At 43.0% G+C, this 20,500-nt stretch overlaps 1 protein-coding gene and 1 long non-coding RNA gene across 2 annotated transcripts; one reads left to right on the forward strand and one right to left on the reverse strand.

Annotated features, from left to right (window-relative positions):
* The first annotated feature begins 111 nt into the window (after positions 1-111).
* On the forward strand, positions 112-7,243 carry LOC135882443 (uncharacterized). The gene is made up of 2 exons (XR_010561595.1): positions 112-202; positions 6,750-7,243. It is a non-coding gene; the product is annotated as an uncharacterized LOC135882443 (long non-coding RNA).
* On the reverse strand, positions 2,069-3,041 carry CBY3 (chibby family member 3). Its single transcript, XM_065409351.1, has one exon. The coding sequence runs from the start codon at positions 2,552-2,554 to the stop codon at positions 2,069-2,071; it is 486 nt and encodes a 161-aa protein (XP_065265423.1). The 5' UTR covers positions 2,555-3,041.
* Positions 7,244-20,500: the final 13,257 nt, after the last annotated feature.

Raw genomic sequence — 20,500 nt, forward strand, 5'->3', positions numbered from 1 at the left:
CATGTGCTTTCTGGCTCCGCCTTCTGGCTTCCAGTGGCTTTGGCTAACCCTATTGCATCGACTGAGGAACTTGGAGGCCTGTGAAAACAGCTGCGGGGGGGGAGACAGTCTGGCTGCCTCCACTAATAACTGCGGCTCCATCGGAGGAGAGGAAATGGAAGCCACCCTCAGTCTCAGGAACTAGCCGCAAAAAAAGTTAAAAGTAACGGAATACTCCTATGTAAGCAAGTGCCACAAAATTGTCTCGCACGCGCAAATGGGAGGTGGGCTGCGCTTTTTGGGGGGGGAGGGGGTGCCCGATTGCAAATGGGAGGAGTAATGGGGGGCGGCATGAATGTAAATGAGGGAGGAAGGGTAGAGGCGGCTCACAATGAATTGTATTAAGATGTAGCTCATGCCATGGGGAAATGCTTTTTTTGTATTTATATTATGATGGCAGCCACCGGCTACAACCAGAATCGGGGCCCTGATTTGCCAGGCATTGGTCATACAGAAAGGTAGATGTGGTCTCTATCCTGCAGAGATTGCATGGGTTGTAAATCAGTGGTTTATTTGGTCCCTGAGTCTGTGATGTTAAAGCAGAACGTTACAAATATTTTATTCTTAGAATCCGGTGAGGCAGCTGTGCTAAAATTGGCGACCGACAGCTTGTCATTTAGGGGCAGCAGGCAGGTCCACTACACTGGGTGAGACTACATTCATCAGAGAGAGAGAGAGCATCATGGAGCCCTGTTTTGGAGGGGGGTCCCTGTTCTCTGCTGCATTGTAGGGGGATTTAGGGGTGGGGCGGGCTTATCTGCCATTACACAGACTCACTGGCCATTCTTCTCCTCGTGCAACAGACAGACAAAGCAACACAAAGGCAAATGGATCCCTGAATCTGGAGTATAGCCACAGGGTGGTCTGGAGGGAGAGCTCCAAGGGAACTCTCCATCTTACTGCCAGGCTGCTCAAACTGCACCGAAGATAGTAATTTGGCCTCTTTATATATATATATATATATATATATATATATATATATATATATATATATATATATATATATATATATATTACAGTGGACCTGCTACAGTCTCGTGAAAATGCCTCTGAACTCAGAATACTACAAGGGTTTTTTGATTCTGAAATAATTCTGCTTGGGTCTTGATAACACCCAGCAGATCCTGAGGGAGAAGAGATGATACCACTGACGCAGATCATCCGCAGGTGATTCAGCCTGAAGAGTATCATAAAGGCTGTGCTCCCACTTCTAGGGAATCCTCATCACCTTAGTACCTCACCATCTTAAAAAGACTGTATTTATCCTTACAACCCCACTGAGAGGAAGGGAGGTATCACCCCCATTTACATTTGGAGAACTGAGAGACTAGGCAACTTGACCAAGGTTATCATGCACAGGAAGCCCCTGGCAGAGTAGAAAATTGAACATAGGTCTCTTGAGTCTTAAGCACCCTAACCACTGGATCCAGGGCTGCCTGGGGGGGGGGGCAAATGGGGCAATTTGCCCCAGGGGCCCCCACGAGAATATACTATTCTATAGTATTGCAACTTTTTTTTTTATGGAAGGGGCCCCCAAAATTGCTTTGCCCCAGGCCCCCTGAATCCTCTGGGCGGCCCTGACTGGATCATCCTTCCTCTCTATCTGCCATCTGTTTTGCAACTGTAGTATTGAGGTAATGATATTTCCTTTAACGTTTTTTGAGATCTGTAGATGAACAGCACCATAAAAGTGCTAAGTTTTATTATTTTATTCTACTGTTAGTTAAAAGTGATTTTAAGTTCAAGAATATTCTTAAATCCCAACTTCTGCATTTGAATAATGGGTAAAACTGCTTTTCTGTTGTTTATATGACACAATCCATGAACAGTCAGGTTTGGTTTTGAAGTGTAGTGAACTGTACTGACTGATTTCTTGCTGTCTAATTGGGAGTCATAAAATAAATTCTAATTTACTTAATACATACAATTAAAGCAAAAATCACTCTACAAGTTAATTTGATTCAGGAATTTTTTAGACTTCTGGAACCAAGCAAGTGTAAACTCCCTGGTCTTGCATCCAAGGTTCCTGCTAGGACTTAAGCATCAACACCTTATTTGGCTTCTTCATCTTGGTATGCCATGTAGGGATGTCCATCTTTTTCTCCACCATGTGCAGTCGGGCCGTGGTCTCTGTCAGCATGTCCATCAGCAGCTCGAGCTGCAGCTTCAGGTAATTGTTCTCCTCCAGGAGAGCCTTGTTCTCCTTCTTCATTACTTTACAGGACTGCTCCCGGTCATGGGAGGAGAATAACTGCAGCAGTGGCGGCCGATGAGAGAGTCCACTCTCACCTTGCCATTTGCCATCCTGGAAGACAAACTTGGCATCACTCAGCTGAGCCCGCGGAGGGCCGTAATCCAAACCCAGTTCAGCCTGCCGGGTTCTGTGGTCCAGGAGGTAGAAAGTGGAAATGGAGGTGATTCGGCGAAGGGGAGGCCTCTTAGGTAGAAATCTGCGTGAGAAATGGTCTGCCCAATAGTCACGCAGCTCCTGCATTATGTTAGCGATGGTACTCATGGTGAGGCAGGATGAAAGCAGGAAGATCAGTCAAGAAACCTATAGCAGAAAGTTGTGGAATACAAATCCAACCTGCAGCGTGAGTTACAAAACTGAGAGGACAGACAGGACATCACTGAATTAGAACCAGTAGCTAAAACTTAGGCTCTAGAGTCTGCCATCTGGCCAAAGTCTAGGGTGTCTAGGGTAATCATAAAATTATATCTGCCAGCTTTTTATTTATCTCTTTACTGAGCATGAAAATCATACAGAAACCATGGAGCTTTGGTGCACAGGTTGAGTAGGCGTCCAAGCATGTGGTTTTCATATTCATGGATTTATAGATTCCAAGGCCAAAAAGGACCATTGTGATCATCTCATCTGATCTCCTGTATAACACAGGTCATAGAACTTTCCCAAAATAATTCCTAAAGCACATATTTTAGAAAACATCCACTCTTGATTTAAAAATTGTGAATGATGGGGAATCCACCACCACCTTTGGTAAATTGTTCCAGTAGTTAATTACTCTCACCATTAAAAATGTATACCTTATTTCCAGTCTGAATTTGTCTAGCTTCAACTTTCAACCATTGAATCGTGTTATACCTTTGTCTGCTAGACTGCAGAGCATGGGTGGAGGGTATAATAGGCCTGGGGAAGCTCTGCCTCCCCTGGTGCTGCCATGGCTACTGGGCCACCCGGTTGCAGGTTGCCCCAGAACCTGCATGAGGCATATCAAGCATCTTAATGGACGCTTTTCTCCTGCGGGGGTTGGGTCCGGGGAGGAGAGGCATGGCAAGGCTTTGGCTAGCCGAGGGGGGAAGGGGGCGCTCCGGGCTGCAGACAGAGGGGGAGGGGGCTTGTGGCTCCTGCTGGGGGGGGGGGGGGAAGGGGCAGAGCTGGGGGCCAAAGGGGGGCTTCACCCATCACCCATGCTGCAGAGCCCATTATTAAATATTTGTTCCCCATGTAGGCATTTACAGACTGTAATCAAGTCGCCCCTTAACCTTCTTTTTGTTAATCTGAATAGATTGAGCTCGAGTCTATCACTGTATGGCATGTTTTCTAATCTTTTAATTGTTCTCATGGCTCTTCTCTGAACCCTCCCCAATTTTATCAATTTGAATTTTGGGCATCAGAACTGGACCCAATATTCCAACAGCTTTCATCAGTGCAAAATGTAGATGTAAAATAACCTCTCTGCTCCTACTCAAAATTCCCCAGTTTATGTGTTCCAGGATCGCATTAGCCCTTTTGGCCTAATGGGAGTTTATGATCAGCTGATTATCTACCACAATCCCCAAATCTTTTTCAGAGTCACTGTAAGTATATAAGTATGACCTCACTCTTTGTAAGTATGACCTCACCTACATTCTGTAAGTATGACCTCACTCTTTGTTCCTAAATGTATACATTTACATTTAGCCATATTAAAACACATATTGTTTATCTGGTAAAGTTTGCAGATGATACAAAAATTGGGGGAGTCGCAAATAATGAAGAGGACAGGTCCTTGATACAGAAATAAGCACATATTGTTTATTTGCAACCTGTCCTCTTCATTATTTGCGACTCCCCAATTTTTGTATCATCTGCAAACTTTATCAGTGATGATTCTATATTTACTTTGAGGTCTTTGAGAAAAACGTTAAATAGTATAGGGCCAAGAACTGATTCCTGTGGCACCCCACTGGGAACATACCCACTCGATAACGATTCCGCATTTACAGTTACATTTTGAGACCTATCAGTTAGCCAGTTTTTAATCCCCTTAATGTGTGCCATGTTAATTTTATATCATTGTAGTTTTTTAAACAAAATTTCATGCAGTACCAATTCAGATGTTTTACAGAAGTCTATTTATGTCTACACTGTTACCTTTATCAACCAAATATGTAATCTCATTTTAAAAAAATATCAGATTAGTTTGATAAGGTCTATTTTCCATAAACCCATGTTGATTTGCATTAATTACATTACCCTTTTTTAATTCTTTATTAATTGAGTCCCATATCTGCCGCTCCATTATCTTCCCTGGGATTGATGTCATTCTGCCTGGTCTATAATTTACCCTTTTTAAATATTAGCACATTAGCTTTTTTTCTAGTCTTCTGGAACTTTCCCAGTACTCCAGGACTTATTAAAAATCAACATTAATTGCAAGCTCCACAGCCAGCTCTTTTAAAACTGTTGGATGCAAGTTATCTGGACCCGCTAATTTTAAAATGTCTAACTTTAGTAGTGTCTGCTTAACATCATCCAGAGATAATAGCAAAATGGAAATAGTGTTATCATCATCATATGATGAGACTATATCATCTGTTTTTCCCCAAATACAGAACAGAAATATTCATTGAACATTTCTTCCTTTTCTGCATTATTATTGATAATTTTACCATATCCATCCATCAATATCATTGTCAGGATTCTTTTAAGTTCCTAAAATAGTGGCGGGGGGGGGGGAAACTCCTTATTGTCCTTAACTCTGCTGGCCATAGATTTCTCCTTATCATAGAATCATAGAATATCAGGGTTGGAAGGGACCTCAGGAGGTCATCTAGTCCAACCCCCTGCTCAAAGCATTGCGTCCCTTTGCTTCCCTTATCAGTTTTCTACAATTCCTAACTTCTGATTTATATTCATTACTATCCACTCCCCTTTCTTCCATTTGTTATATATCATTTTTATAGCTGCCTTCACTTCCCCACTGAACCAGGTCTTTTTTTTTTTTTTTTTAGGGCTTGGCTACACTTGCAAGTTAGTGCGCAATAAAGGAGCCCCTTGCGCACTAGCTCACTCCCTGTCCACACTGGCAAGGCATGTAGAGCACTCTGACTCCGCAGCTAGAGCACTCCTGGTACTCCACCTCATTGAGAGGAATAATGTTTGCTGCGCCTTGGCTACAACGCCCGGGCGTCAGTGTGAACGAGGTGTTGCGTTACTGCACTCAGATCGGCCTCCGGAAACATCCCATAATCCCCTTAAGTCAAGTGGCCACTCTTGTCATTGTTTTGAACTCCTGTAGGAATGCGGAAATGCCCTTTCAAAGCTTGGTTTCTGACAGCGGGCATGCAAGCCGTTACTGTGGAATGCTGTGTGTGAGAGAGAGAGGCGGGGGGGGGGGGGGGGAGGTCTGCTGCTGTCTGAACTTACAAGACAGCATGCTGACATGCTCTCACCCCCCACAAACCCACTCTCTCTCCCCCCACATACACACAACACACTCCCTGTCACTCTCCACCCCACCCCCCATTTGAAAAGCACATTGCAGCCACTTGCATGCTGGGATAGCTACCACAATGCACTGCTCTCTGTGGCTGTTGCAAGAGCTGCTAATGTGGCAACGCCAGTGCACTGGCAGCTGTCAGTGTGGACAGACTACAGCGCTTTCCCTACTGTGCTCTACGAAGGCTGGTTTTACTCAAAACACTTTACATCTGCAAGTGTAGCCATGCCCTTAACCAGTATGGCCTTCTTCCTCGATTGTGAGATTGTGGCTTTTGGAGCAACTAGTAAGATGCTCTTAAATGATTCCCAATTATCATTCACAGTTTTCTGATTAACTTCTTTCCAGCTCATTTGGCTCATAATTGTTTTCAGCTTTGTGCAGTTGACCCTATTAAAGCTCTAAATGTATATATTAGTGGTCTGGACTTTATTCTGCTTGCAGACTATAACTGTGATCAAGTCATGATCACTTGTACCTAAGCTACCATTCATTTTTATTGTTATGATCAACTCCTCTTTATTTTTTAAGACAAGGTCTAATATAGAATTCCCCCATGTTGGCTGCGACACTTCTTGAGTTAGTAAATTGTTCTCTATAATATTTAAAAATTTCAAGAATGTTTTAGTACTGGCAGCATTTGGTCCATATGGTAAGTATTACACAGACTGCACCTTGAAGTTAGAAATCACATGCTCAGATAACCCCCCCACACTGGCCTCTAACATCCACAGAGGGAATCCTCCATCTGTGGATCTCCCCCCATCAATGCGGAAGCAAGGGTCAGTATAAGTGGCATTGCCCCCCTCTCTTCTGGAGCTAACAGAGGATGCTCTGCAGGTCTTCACTGAGGAAGGGAAAGAGGCATGTGTGGTTGGGAGACAACAACATACATCATCCATCCTCTATCTTTGTGGTGATTGCCTGGGAAAGATAATACAGCATGGGGCTGTACTAGCTTTTCCATGAAGTTTCTCCATTTCCCAGAGTCGCAGAGGCAACCGCTGTGAGGTGGAGATCCCTGGGACCATGGCTGCAGGGAAGCCGTACTGCCAGGAAACGGGGGACCAGAGAAGCAGTGCTGAGTAAGCCGGGCATCTGAGCAAATACCCCTGGCCTGCCCCAGACACTTGGAGATCCATCACGTTCAGGGGAAGGCCCCATGGTGGAGGGACGAGGAGGATATGCCTTGCTGCGGATGGAAAAGTCGCATCAGAACTTAATGGGGAATCTTCGCAGCTATTTCCTCTCTCCAGGGTTTCCCATGGAAGAGGGAGTGTCTGGCCCAGGACATGGTTATTAATAGCATCCCCAGCTTTACCCCTCTCTTATTTGAAGGTCAAACAAAGTCAGTATAAAACAAGAAATGAAAAAAAATCTCACTGCCAGGCTGTCAGCCTAGGGTTGTCTTGCATGAACCAGCAGCTCTAGCAAATCAAGGCCATTCTACAAGTAATAAAGTATTGTTGTGTGTAAATCCACCACCTGATCCTCTTCTAACTCCCTCCTAAAAACCTACCTCTGCCATGATGCCTTCACATCGCTGCCCCGTGGCATTGACTGGGAAAAGGGCGAGCCCAGACTGCTATTTTTCTACTAAACCCTGTTAATTTTATTACCTTAGCTTCCCACCCCATCCCCACTCTGTCTGTTTTGTCCATCTGTTCCACCCTGTCTGACATCTAGACTGTAAGCATTCTGGGGGAGTGACTATCTCTCTGTACAGTGCCTGGCACAATGGAGCTCTGATCCTGGCCTGGGAATCCTCTGCGCTACTGTAATACAAATAATACATAATGTGTCAGCAACCACCCTTTTGGGGAGGAGGAGAACTGATCAGTGTTCAAAAATCTGCTCCTTTAAAAGATGATGGGATTCATTATCTGTTGCCCCCCTTCCCTTTATGTCTTTCTTACATAGCTTGTACCAACTGACATTCACACCTCAGTTATGAGAATCATCCCACCACGTTTCAGCTGTCTGCGCTAGGTGGTTCTCCCCATTGCTGGGCATCACTTCTAGATTGTGTTGCTTGTTCCTTCTGCTCCCTGCATTTATGTATGGACACTTAATGCACAGTTAAACCTCATTAACTCTCAATTAGGGCTGGTCTATACTAGAAAATTAGGTTAACCCACCTACATTGTTCAGAGGTGTGAAAAATCCAAAAGCCTACCCAAGGCCCTGTGTAGAGAGCATTTGGTCGACAGAAGAATTCTTCCATCAACCTACCTATCACCTCTCAAGGAGGTGGATTACTTACCCTGACAGGAGAACCCCCACCATTGGTGTAGGGAGTGTCTACACTGAAGTGCTACAGCAGCACAGCTGTGCTATTGTAGAATTTTAAATGTAGACAGGCCCTTAGTTAATCTGCAAACCAGATTAATTCTCACCAAAACACTGACAGTCTGACATTGCTCCATCTGTCATGAGAGGATTAAAGCAGGGAAATACAGGGAGGTCTCTACTCCCAATGCTTTGGGATTTTTCTTTAAGTGCCATGGGCTTGCCCCAATGTCAATGAGAGTCTTTTCATTGAGGTCAATGGGCTTTGGAGCTAGCCCCAAGGTACATTGTCATGATTAATAAAAGCAAAACCATACTCATAAAAATGTGTATTGTGTGATAGTCTTTTTTTCTTTTTGCTAATTCACAAAATTAGATAATCCACAATGGGACTCCCATTCATTTTGTGCAAATGATGAAGGTTCAAGCGTCCATTGCACCTTTATATTCTTATTCTTCCCCTTTTCTTACAGAGTATGTGTTCTTTCTTATTAATTATACTGAAAGTAGTTGTCTGCTTACTTGAAACTGGATGAGAACTCCCCTGCCCCAATAGTCCTAATCTGAAATTCGCTTTTGAGGCTGTTTTGAGGGGGTGACATTCAAGTGTTGACCAGCTTATCCAGTCATCTCTCATCTCAGAAACCATTTCTATGCTTGTTGAATCCACAACCTTCCTCTTTACACCATCAGTTTATCTCCAAGGTTGTCTCCAGCATCAGTTTTCACTTGGGACCTGAAGCATCTGATCACCTCTATCCACCATGGTTTTTTTCCCAGGTCTCTCTGCACTTATTTGGGAGCTCATCTGTTTGCTGCTTTTCTATTCATTATTTAAACTGAGGCCTGATCTACACACACATTTTTTGTACCAGTGTAATAGTTAAGGGTGGGACATTTTTACTTATATGGTTATACTGGTTCCACCCCTAGTGTGCACACAGTTATACCAATATAAAGCTGCCTAATACAAGTATAGATTATTCCCCTTCTCATAGGAGAGTAAGGCCATGTCTACACTGCACTTTCATCGTTAAAACTTCTGTCGCTCAGGGGTGTGAAAAAAACACTCCCCTGAACAACAAAAGTTTTAACGACAAAAAGCGTCGGTGTGGACAGCACTCATCAGCAGGAGCCACTCTCCCGTTGACAAAGCTACCGTCCCTCGTTGGGGGTGGTTTTATTTGGTCGCCGGGAGAGCTCTCTCCCGGCGATAAAGAGCGACTACACTGCGTGCCTTACAATGGCGCAGCTGTAGTGGCACAACCGCGCTGTTGTAAGGCGCACAGTGTACACATAGCCTAAGATAGAGTGATATAAGCGCATTTATACTAGTATAACTACATCCATGCTGGGGGAGTGGGGTTGTACCACTATAACTATACCGGCATATGTTTAGTGTGTAAGCAAGGCCTGATCTCATGTTGTTATATGCAGGTGATACCTCTGCCGGTGACTCATAAGTGCCTGGTTACTCTGGCAATCCATATAGTGAGCTTTCAGAACAAACCTGTGAGGTCACAAGTCAGCTCAAAAAGGACCCTGGACCCACTGAAGTCAATGGCAAAACTCCCAATGACTCCATAGGTGCAGAACTAGACCTAAAATGCCTTGATCAAGTTCTAAACACATCCTGCTCAGTAACCAGCCCTTTGTTTCAGCCACTCACCAAAGTACAGAATTGATTCTCGCTTCAGTAAACCCTCAGGAAGGGCTAGCTCAGGAGCTCACCTGCTTGGGGCTTGCTTGTTCGCTGCCACCCTGGATGTTTGGCCTGGCTCAACCTCATCACCTTGCTTGCAGTGACTCACAATCGCCCTGTTTCAGCTAGTCATATTTTCACACATGAGGGATATCTGAGTGGTCACTTTTATACTTCCCAGTTACCAGCAAGTAACTCAGAGCTTTCAATATTTAGGATTAAGGATGTATCTAAACTAGGTAATTTGATACCTAATTAATGCTTCTGATGCAAACAACACGTCAGTGCCTTGAACATCTGTATTTTTGTCAGGCTAACTGAGGCTCTTTCCTCACCCCATTCCTTCTCCTTTATCCTTTTCTACAAGGACTTTTCTGTCAGACTCTTAATTCTTGCTCAATGAGTCCTGCTTTGGCAGTTTTGATGTAATTATTACTTTTAAAGCATTTTTTTAAAAACTAGAAATATAAGAACCCACAGTACAACAGTGATGTTAACTGTCTGGATGGGGAAAAGACCCAGTTTTTCCTAAATTTTAGTGCAATGAATGGCTAAATTGTTTCAAGGTTCTCTCTTTGGAGGAAATTCACCCATAAGCAGAGAGTTAACACAAGGCCCTATGCATCTGTTAAACTTTTTGGTTTTGTCTTTACTAGGGAAAAATATGTGTTCATTCTGACCTCGTGTTCACTAATCATCATAACTAACATGAAGTAAAATCCTAGCGAAGGCCAGGCAATGCCAGTTACAGTAATAATACATTAGCAAGTCAAGGTAAACCCTCTACTCCCATATAATCTCTACCTTGACCTGCTAACTAGTGTGAAACCTATAAACTGCCTTGACCTCAACAGGATTTTATCACGTGTTAGCTAGCATGAGGTAAGAACACCCCCTTTTCCTTGTGTGGTTATACCTTATGTTAAAGGGAGAGCCCCCCTGAAAGTGATGGTATAGCCCTCAGCAAGCCTATCTGAAACACTCTGGTTTTAAATCTATAAAATTGGTATTGGAATGTATCTCATAACAATACAGAGAGTTCAAACCAAGCATGAGAACATTGAAGCCTCTGTATGCCACAGAAGGAAATAAAATGTACATTGCATAAGTTCAGCATGACTTCCTTTCCTTCCTCTGCTCCTTGAAGTAAATTTGATTTAATCAGATAAAAATAAGGCAAAGTTAGTAACTAAATATGGGGGCCAGTCTGCAAAATTTGGGTCCAGATCTGAACTTCATCATAGTTTCATGGAGCTAGAGTGTGGGAGTTTTAATTTGAGCCATTAGAGAAATAAAGACCAGCTGAGAAGTTGGGGTCCAAAGTGGCATCCAAATTCCCTTATAGTTTCTGGTGTTTGATTCAGGCCCATCTCACGTAATAACACAAAAGATAAGTAGCTTTAAAAAGTTGCTCATGGTGTATTTTTCTGATTAAAAGAAATGCACTTTTTGAAGCCATATATTTTAATCTTGTCTCTGGATTTCTTTTTCTTCCCCTGATCAAGTTGAGTTCGAAACTGACATGTCTGGGTATTATTTAGACCACACTGACCTACTTCTTCCAGCCTCTTGGCCCTTTTGATATGGATGCTGCTACTATGGTAACCTGTGTAACATGCAGGCATCACAAAGGAAGATCTTCATTAAATGAGCCCTATGCATCAGTTACTGCTTTCAGTTTCACAGCAGGCTTCTTTCACAAACACATCCAGTTAGAAAGTTAGCAGTTCAGTTTCCAGGGGAAGCACAGGGATATGCTCATTCTATCCCACCCAGCTGTGTCTTCAGGGTCCTGCATTGCTGTCCTTTGTGGCTTGGATATAGTCCATCACCAAATCCTGTAGCACAGCATTAGGGGAATTGTGTTGCTAGTGGCTGTTTATCAATGGGCAGCTGACTGAAAGCTAACAAGATTGTGTGTGCATGTGTATATCTGCCTATTTACACATGCAATTGCATGTTAAATCATATGGGCGTATGAAAATACACACACACACACATACATTTTTGAGGTTGAAATTAGGCCCTAGTCACCTCTGAAAACCTTGTGTTAAGAGTTTATGGGGAGCGTGGTTGGTGTGTAACAAAGAGATAACACATAATAGGGCCTTGCGCAAGCCCTCTGCACTTGGATGAATTTAATCCTCAATGGCAAAATAACCGCATTTCCCTCGAGTCAACATGACTAATCATGAAATGCTTTTTACAGGAACATATTTGTCAATCTTTCCTCCCATACACAACAGTAGCCCTTGTGACTTCATAAACAGCGCCACCTGGTGAGATGCTGACCCTAATGCAGCCGCAAAAAGGAAATAGCCAGCTTTGGCCAGAGCCTTTGTCATTCAAAGCAGACACACAAATGCCTTTTGATCCCACCTATCTCATCCCCAAACTTAGCAGCAGAAACAGCATAAGTAGATTTCTACTGAAACTGAATATGTCCTTTGTGGAGACATCTGTAAAGCAGCTTTTGGCAGTCAGAAGCTGTGGAGGTGGAAGTGTGCTCCCACGGTAAGAAAAGAACAGAGGAACCTGGGTTTTATTCCCAGTTCTGTCACTGTGCAAATCATTTCTATGTCTCAGTATCCCTATCTGCAAAATGAAGATAATGCCATGAGCAGATGCCTTCCCTGCTCTAAAACAAAGGACACACACTGTGTAGAGTAAATCTCATCACTTCTCAGGCTTTGGCTTTATTATAAGATTGTGTCAGTGTTACCAATACCACACATTCAAAAATCGTGAATCTGGCCCCAAAATCATGAGACTGTTTATTTCCCTTTTGGTCTTTGAGCCTTTAGGGTGCACTCGGGTCACATTTTCAAACTTTTTTCTGCAACCACGAGAACTAGAAACTTCCTTATTTTTAAAATGGAAGCTGAGTTTCTCTGTAATCACTTGACTCTAGAAACTGCAGCTTCAATTAAAACACTAAATACTACCAGACTCTCAATAAACTTGTGAGAACTGGCAACACTGTTGTGTATCATTATTAAATCCTGTTACAATTTTCAAACACCACTATGTTCCAAGTGTAGAAAGGGCCTAAATGGCATGAAAGGTCAAAGACTCCAATTCAATCTCTGTGAGTTTTTTACACTTTCTGTGGAGAGAGAAGGAAAGAGGGACTATGTCCCACAATTGATTAACAACACAAAGCCATAAGGAAGGAAGGAAGGAAGGAAGGAAGGGGAGGGATGGAGGTACAAGAATGTGTTAACAGATTTAGTGCAAAATCTTGATCCCATTGAACTCATTTGACATCAGTGAAACCAAGATTTAATGTTCATCATAGACCATCCAGGTAGTCACCCTAGGGCAATCAGTAAGGGCCTGATCCAAAGCCCATTGAAGTGAATGGGAGTCTTTCCATTGACATCAATAGGCTTTGGATCAGGCCCCGAGAATGTGCCAAGGAAAAGGTCTGTCCCAAACCCTCAGTGGAACATAGTTTTATTTTTCACCTGTATTCTAATGTAGGCAAATGTCACATTCTCAGAATGCATATCAACTATGGTTAGGAAACTGGCTTTTCCTCTCTGCCTCTGTGCTCTCATACCTTCTTCTAGCCTTCTAATTCTCTAGACACTGCATCCTCTACAGAGGCTTTTCCTAAAGTCCCTGTATGTCTGTTGGTGCAGTGAGTAAAGCATGTGGTAAAATACGTTATAAAACAACTGTATTTGATATCAGAGAGACAAGATGGGTGAGGTAATATCTTTTATTGGACAAACTTCCGAGCTACACAGCACTTTTCTTCAGGTTTTGTCCCTTTTAGGGATGGGAGGTGAACCCAGGTGAATGCACTTCTGAACTCTGGGGCTTCGCTGACCAAGAATAACCAACTATGAGTGGGGTGCAGCAGAGGGCACAGGGAGTGGCATGTTAAAGGGATATTCCTTTGTCAAGATTTTCACACCACAAGGTGGGAAACTGAGGCAAAGAACACCACCCAACGTATTGTGGGATGGGTGTTTGCTTATGGATACATGCTTTCGAATCATGGTTGTATTTTCCCAGATGAATTCTGGTTTCCCTTTCCCTTGTAATATAAGTTTTCTTTTGTTAATAACGTAGCTGAAGCCGAAGTACCTTAGTTCGAACTTACCGCGGGTCCAGACGCGGCAGGCAGGCTCCCCCGTCGACTCCGCGTACTCCTCTGGCGGAGCAGGAGTACCGGCGTCGACGGCGAGCACTTCCGGGATCGATTTATCGCGTCTAGACAAGACGCGATAAATCGATCCCAGAAGATCGATTGCTTACCGCCGGACCCGGAGGTAAGTATAGACGTACCCATAGATTCGGTGCTTGCGAGTGGGGATGTCTGGCCTCTTAGTGGCACCCAAGGTGGTGTTAATTTTTCCAGATTACTTGGTGGGGACTCAGTCTGGTTCTGTTTTGTATTGTTAAGAAGAACCCCAAGATATTGAACCCAGCCCTTGTAGTTGCCAACTCCACCTGAGTAGTTCAATAGCTTGTCTCTTTCACCAACAGAAGTTGGTCCAATAAAATATATTACCTCACCCCCCTTGTCTCTCTAATATCCTGGGACCAACAGGGCTACAACATTGCAAACAACAGTGGAAGATAACAAATTTTATTTGATATAGAGTCTCCTGTAATGCCATACCTAGCTATTAAAACTTACAAGCCAGCAGTTTGTGACTGAAAACAGCTCTGAAAAGATAGTGTAGATTGAATAATACTGAAGCATTCAGTCAGTTATAAGACCAACAGCTGAGGAGAACAGACATTTAGGCCATGGCTGCACTAGAGAGTTACAGCGGTGCAGCTGTACCAATGCAGCTGAGCCACTGTAAGCTCTCTAGTGTAGACACTCTAAGCCGATGGGAGTTTTCCTGTTGACTTAATTAATCCACCCGCAATGAGCGGTGGTAGCTATGTCAGCGGGAGAAGCTCTCCCACTGACAGCACTGTCGACACCAGTGCTTAAGTTGGTGTAACTTATGTTGCTCAGGGGGGTGGCTTATTCACATCCCTGAGTGACATAAGTTATACTGACATAAGTGGCAGAGTAGTCATAGCCTAAGAGTTGTAGTTAAGGAGAAAAAGTATAGTGATTCTTATTGCCAATCTCAAGGGCTCAAAAATCATGTCAGGCTTTAAAAAAAAAATTAGATTGTTTTAAAATTAGGAGATTTTAAAAATAATTCATTCTGAGTTCTTTTTATTTGGCTTCTGACTTTTGAGAATTTATAGGGTCACATTTTCAAGCTTTCTTCACAACCATGTGAGGTAGAAATGTATTTTTTTTAAATGAAAGCTGTAATTCTCCCATAATCACCTGACTCCAGGAGCTGGGGCTTTAACAAACATCAACTCTTGCAAGACTTGCAATAAAATTGCAAGTTGGCAACACAGAACATGTAGATCTTCAAAATACTTTACAAACTAGAAAATCCTCACACCTGTGTGTGTTAACAAATAAGTCATTATCTTGCTTTGCAGATGGGGAAACTGAGGCACTAAGCCATTAAGTGACTTGGCCACAGTCATACTTCAAGTCAGTGGCAGAACCAAGATCAGAATTCAGGAGTTGCTGGCTGTAACCCAGTTCCATACTCTAACCACTAGGCTGTATGGCCTCTTTATTCTCAAATAAAAGAAAAACTCAGTGAGGCAGAGAGATACAAGAAAGTTGTCTTCCAGCTAACTTGTGTCAGGAACTTCAGGGGAGAAAACTTTTGCCCCACCAAAGATGAAGGTATCACAAGAAGGGACAGAGGGGAGACTGGCAACAGATGACCTGAGGGAAGCAGGAAAGAGACAGGATGCATTCTGTAAAAACCATTTTAAACTGTGGAAGAATGGTGAAGTGGGGAGAATGTTAACCTGGGACATAGGAGAGCTAGCTTGAATTCCCTGCTTTGTGACAGATTTCCTATGGGACTGTGGGCAAGTCACTTAGACCTGATTACTGCATGGTGATTTTACTGGTATAACTATTTTGGTTACTGAAATAGTTTTATGTGAAAAACCCTGAGTGTGTGTGCAATTATATTGATATAAAGCATCTTTTTAGTGCTATAACTATGTGAACACATTCAGGGGTTGTACTGCTTCAACTTTACCAGTATAGTACAACTTTTTTGAGTAGATAAGGCCTTATTCTCTCTGGCCCAGATCCTCAAGGTATTTAGGCACCTAACTCCCATTGGTTTCAGGGGAGTTAGGTGCCTAAATACTTTTGAGGATCTGACCCTCTGTGCCTCAGTTCCCCATCTGTAAAATGGGATCAGTACATTAAAGACTTAGAGGTGCTCAGACAGGCAGAAAGGTCCAGATAGATGCCTAAATACCTTTGAGGATGTGGGCTATTGCTCCTGAAATGAATGGGGCAGGGGCCACTAGAGTAGCTAGTGGATGGCATTAAAACACATATTGGTCGCATGATTGCAGGGAGACTGTGTTGCTTTGATTGTTCTTTTACATCTGTCAGCATGGTGCCTGTTACGCTTTTAGATTGTGTCTCAGTCTCATGCTGAGTCCTGTGGTTTGATTAAAGATCATTAAGTAGCAGTGGGATGAAACATCACTGAATGACAGGTTTCAGAGTGGTAGCCGTGTTAGGGGGAGGAGCTTTTGTTTTGCACCGGGTACTTAATACACAGGACAGTAAGACACAAATTCTAAGTCACAGCACCTTTAAAGGGAGAATGGGTTAGAAGGTGTTTCCATGGGATTCAGAGGCACACTGTAGCTGGTGCCAAAGCCCCTCAGCTCCATGTTGTGCTTCTTATGCTCTCACAAAGCAAGAGAGGAGAAGAAGAAAGCTTGCTGTAGTCACTTCATATTGCTGAGTCATTAACTTCTTTTTGCTGAGTCATTCTGCAGCTGTGTCTGACAAACCAGGAGACAGACAAGCAGGACGGCTCAAGGTGGGTAGCATCTGCAGACTGAGATGGCTGGGCTGTAAAACTGGCTGATTATGTGAAAGATGGAACTGGCCTCTGGAGGAGTGGTAAGCACCACACATTGAATTTAAATCAGGCAGCAATGCTTTGAACAAAGAACGGGGAGCTGCAGTGGCAGTCTGGAATTGGCTATTTTGTTTTAACTCTAGAACTGGTAGGTTATTTTGGTTACAACATGGGGGGTGGGATAAAGTTTAAAATATTATGTTGTTTATTGGTATAAAGAATTAAGAAACATCTCCCTATGTGACAGATGTTGTAAAATAACTGTTCACCACTTATGTTAAAAAGATACTGTCAGTGTTAACATCAATGTCCATCTTGTTTAAGATTCTTATAACTGTTAGAAGAAAACTATTTTGTTGTTTATATTGCAGTCCCACCCATTGATCTCTGTCAGGATGGGATATTGTGCTAGGTCATTGTGCAGCTGTTTTTGTTTGCATTTGAACCTTGTTCTGCAAGTGTTTGCTACCCCAGACTCTGCAAGGAGGCGCATGAAAGCCTGAAAGTGATTTATCATCTTCTATTGTTGTATGCAGTGTTGTTATAACCATGTTGGTCCATGGATATTGGAGAGAGACACAGCTTTCAAGCCACACAGAGCTCTTCTGAAGAAGCTCAAAAGCTTGTCTCTCTCACCAGTAGAAGTGGGTCCAATAAAAGATATCACCTCACACACCATGTCTCTCTAAAGTGAGTCAGTTTTACTGTTCAAGCTGAGTAAAATACAAGAAAGCAGGGACTAGAAAAATTGTGAAATGAGTCATTAAAAAAAACCTTTTGATTTTCATAATTTTAGGTGTTACATGTTACACAGGCAGGAAAGTGGTTTGGTGGGGGTTTTACGTAAGGTTTATTATTTGATAGCATGCTATGTTAACAGCTTTTTGCACTGTGGAAAGGAGGTGGAGTCCCCTTTGTAACTAATGGTATTAACACATATATAGTGCTTTTGTTTTTTAAAGCTACAGTATTGAGATTCAGTATCTGGTTTTCAAAAGAGCTCAGCACACTGGATGTTGAATTCTTTTGAAAATCTGGCCACAAGCATGAGTGCTGAGCTCTCCAAAATCTGATCCTTTGGGGTTGACTTTCAGCGGGGCTGAGCCTCCAGAACTCCAGATGAAGTCAACAGCTGCAGGTGCTCAGGGCCTCTGGCAATCAGGCCTCACAAAACCCCTCCTCTGGGAGGTAAAAAATAGCCCTGTTTTCAGGCAGAAAAAGGGAGGCAGAGACGACATATGTTTTGCCCAAGGCCAAACAGCCAGTCTAGTTTTATTATTCTGTACTGCAGGTGGACTTGAATGCACCACAAATTATTTTATTTTTTTCTCCTCCTGTATTTTTATTGCGGCTGGTTTACATACATACGGTTGCATGGTAATGTTTGAAATAAACACAACATAATTGCTATAGAGTTACTCAGTCTGATTTACAGACCTTTCCACCCAGGGACAGCGGTTATTAACTGATCAGGTTATTGTCCCTCTAGAAGGATATTTGTAAACTTTAACTTTGGTCTCCTGATCTATACAAGGAGAGGGTGTTCTATCAAAGTTCTGAACAGACCATTTCACAGCCATAAATATGCCGATCACCACCTGAACTGTTCAATGTCGATTTTTCTCATGAGTGCACAAGGCTTTTTTTAAATCTGTGAACCAAGACATTTTCCAGGAAAAAGAAAAGCCATTCAGTGACCACAAGGAGAATCCCTCTCTCAAGTGTGGTCCTGAGAGACAGCGTGGCTCTCAAGATATTAAACAGTAAATGCCTAACTAAAAAACAAACATTCAAGTAATAGCCTCAGCAGAGAAGCAAGAATGTACTGTACTGGTTATTACAGTGAGGTGGCAGTAGCACCACTGGAGGTAAGGTTGAGCTTAGAAAAACTGGCTGTCAAAAAGTAAACTGAGTGCTCTAAAATCCACATGCTTACTTTGAGTGCCTTAAATTGCTGTTCTTCACCAAGGTCCAGGATAGATTGTTAGGACAAAGGTTTCCTGATATAAAACCTAACTTAAATCATGTGACATCAACATTTTATAGTTTTTATATATACACACACACATACACACTTTCTATATAATTTATTTAGTAAGGAAGTATTAATAAGTTTACAAATCCTTGCCATGTATATATCAAACAAAACAGCATTACAACAGTGAGCTTTACAGGAATGCAGTCATTAGATCTCTCTGGATTTAATATTTTTTGCATATAACTAGGGCTCACCTATGGCTCTGATCTTCCCCAAACACATGCCAGCTGAGATCACCCTCCTGAGGCTGATCTCAGCTTGCATCTGGCACCCACTGCCCCTTTGGGGAAGCAATATTTTAGAAGTTATTCAGGGTAGAAGTTGGATCTACAGTGTGGCTCAAGCCAAGTGGATGAGCCAGAGTAACAAGGTGGCTGAGGTAATGCCTTGTGTCTCTCACCAACAGAAGCTGGTCCAATAAAAGATATTACCTCACCCACCTCATCTCTCTAGTAACTTGCGACTGACATGGCTACAAGAACAATGTAAGAGCCAGAGTAAGTCATTTGTGCGCATGCAGCAAGACTGGGACTCTGTTGCAAGCCAGATGTCCAAGTATGTGGGTGGCTCATGGTGACATAATGTGGCCATTGAACTCACCTTGCACCCACATAAAACAGCAACTTATGTTTATCCTGAAAAATACACAAGCAGCATATTTAACTATTTACAATCGTTCATCCAAATGACAACCCAAAGGTTTACACTTGTCACTGTCTCCTTTCTAAGTGCTCTAGTTCCTTGGGCAAAAAGGTGTGAAGGAGGATAGAGCTGGTAGCTGAGGGCCAGTGGGATATTCCCAGGAAGCCTCCTCATGTACTACCATCCCTCCAGTGCTCCCTAGTCATGCCCCCCATTACTACCCCCACTTCTTCAAAAAGGGGAAAATTCATTGTCCAAAAATCTTTTATTCACACTGAGTTAAGGGTGACCGGCAGCGCCTCCCACCCTTCCAGGCATTGAGTGCACCTCTGAAAACCAGGGAATACAGAGTTAAGGTACATACCAGCCCCTGCCCCACAAATTTAAGTCTGCCCTCTCTGAGTGGTGCCCCAGACACCCCAGCACTGTATCACTCTGCTGCAATGTACTCCTTGCACCAGTCATTACAGCTTTTCCCCAACACTCTGAAGGGAAGCTGGGGAGTGCCTGCAAATGAATGAGTGAATGCACTTCTGTAGGACACCATACCACATTCCTCACATCTACTTATTATAGAGCTGCCCTGGCTGAAGCCTACTTACAGTATATCTCCAGTGAATCTTGCCAGCTTCAAAGGGCATAGTTAAGGTTGTGGGGGTGGGGCTGGTGTGTACCATAGCTCTCTATGGGCTGGTTTTCAGAGTTTAAATATAGGTCTACTCAACACTCAGGCAGGGTACGGGCATGGCCAGCCAGTTACCCTTAACTCTGAATTAATGAGTTTTTAGGTAGTGAGTAACAGGCAGCACTTAGCCAGTGCTTTATGTTTTTAAAGCACTGCACAAATATTAACTAATGAAGCTTTACAGCACCAGTGGAAAATAAGTACATTTTAGGCAATAGCTCCATTTATACACCTGAGGAGAATAAACGATTTTCCCCAGGGACAAGACACTGGGACTTTGTATCTCGAAGTCCTCAAGACTGAACCACCTCTGGAGAAACACTCCACAATGGAAAAGGATCCCAAACAGCTTCCAAAATAGCAGTGGATTTGGTGAACTGGACCCAAAACAGAAGAGCACTGTACCCGATATATGAGACTGTAGGCACAGAGTAGCCA

The sequence above is a fragment of the Emys orbicularis genome, chromosome 8 (assembly GCF_028017835.1).
Source record: "Emys orbicularis isolate rEmyOrb1 chromosome 8, rEmyOrb1.hap1, whole genome shotgun sequence".
NCBI classification, from domain to species: Eukaryota; Metazoa; Chordata; order Testudines; family Emydidae; genus Emys; species Emys orbicularis.

What these genes read in the sequence shown, in the direction of transcription:
- CBY3 (XM_065409351.1), bottom strand. Translation starts at nt 2,554, where the DNA reads ATGAGTACCATCGCTAACATAATGCAGGAGCTGCGTGACTATTGGGCA.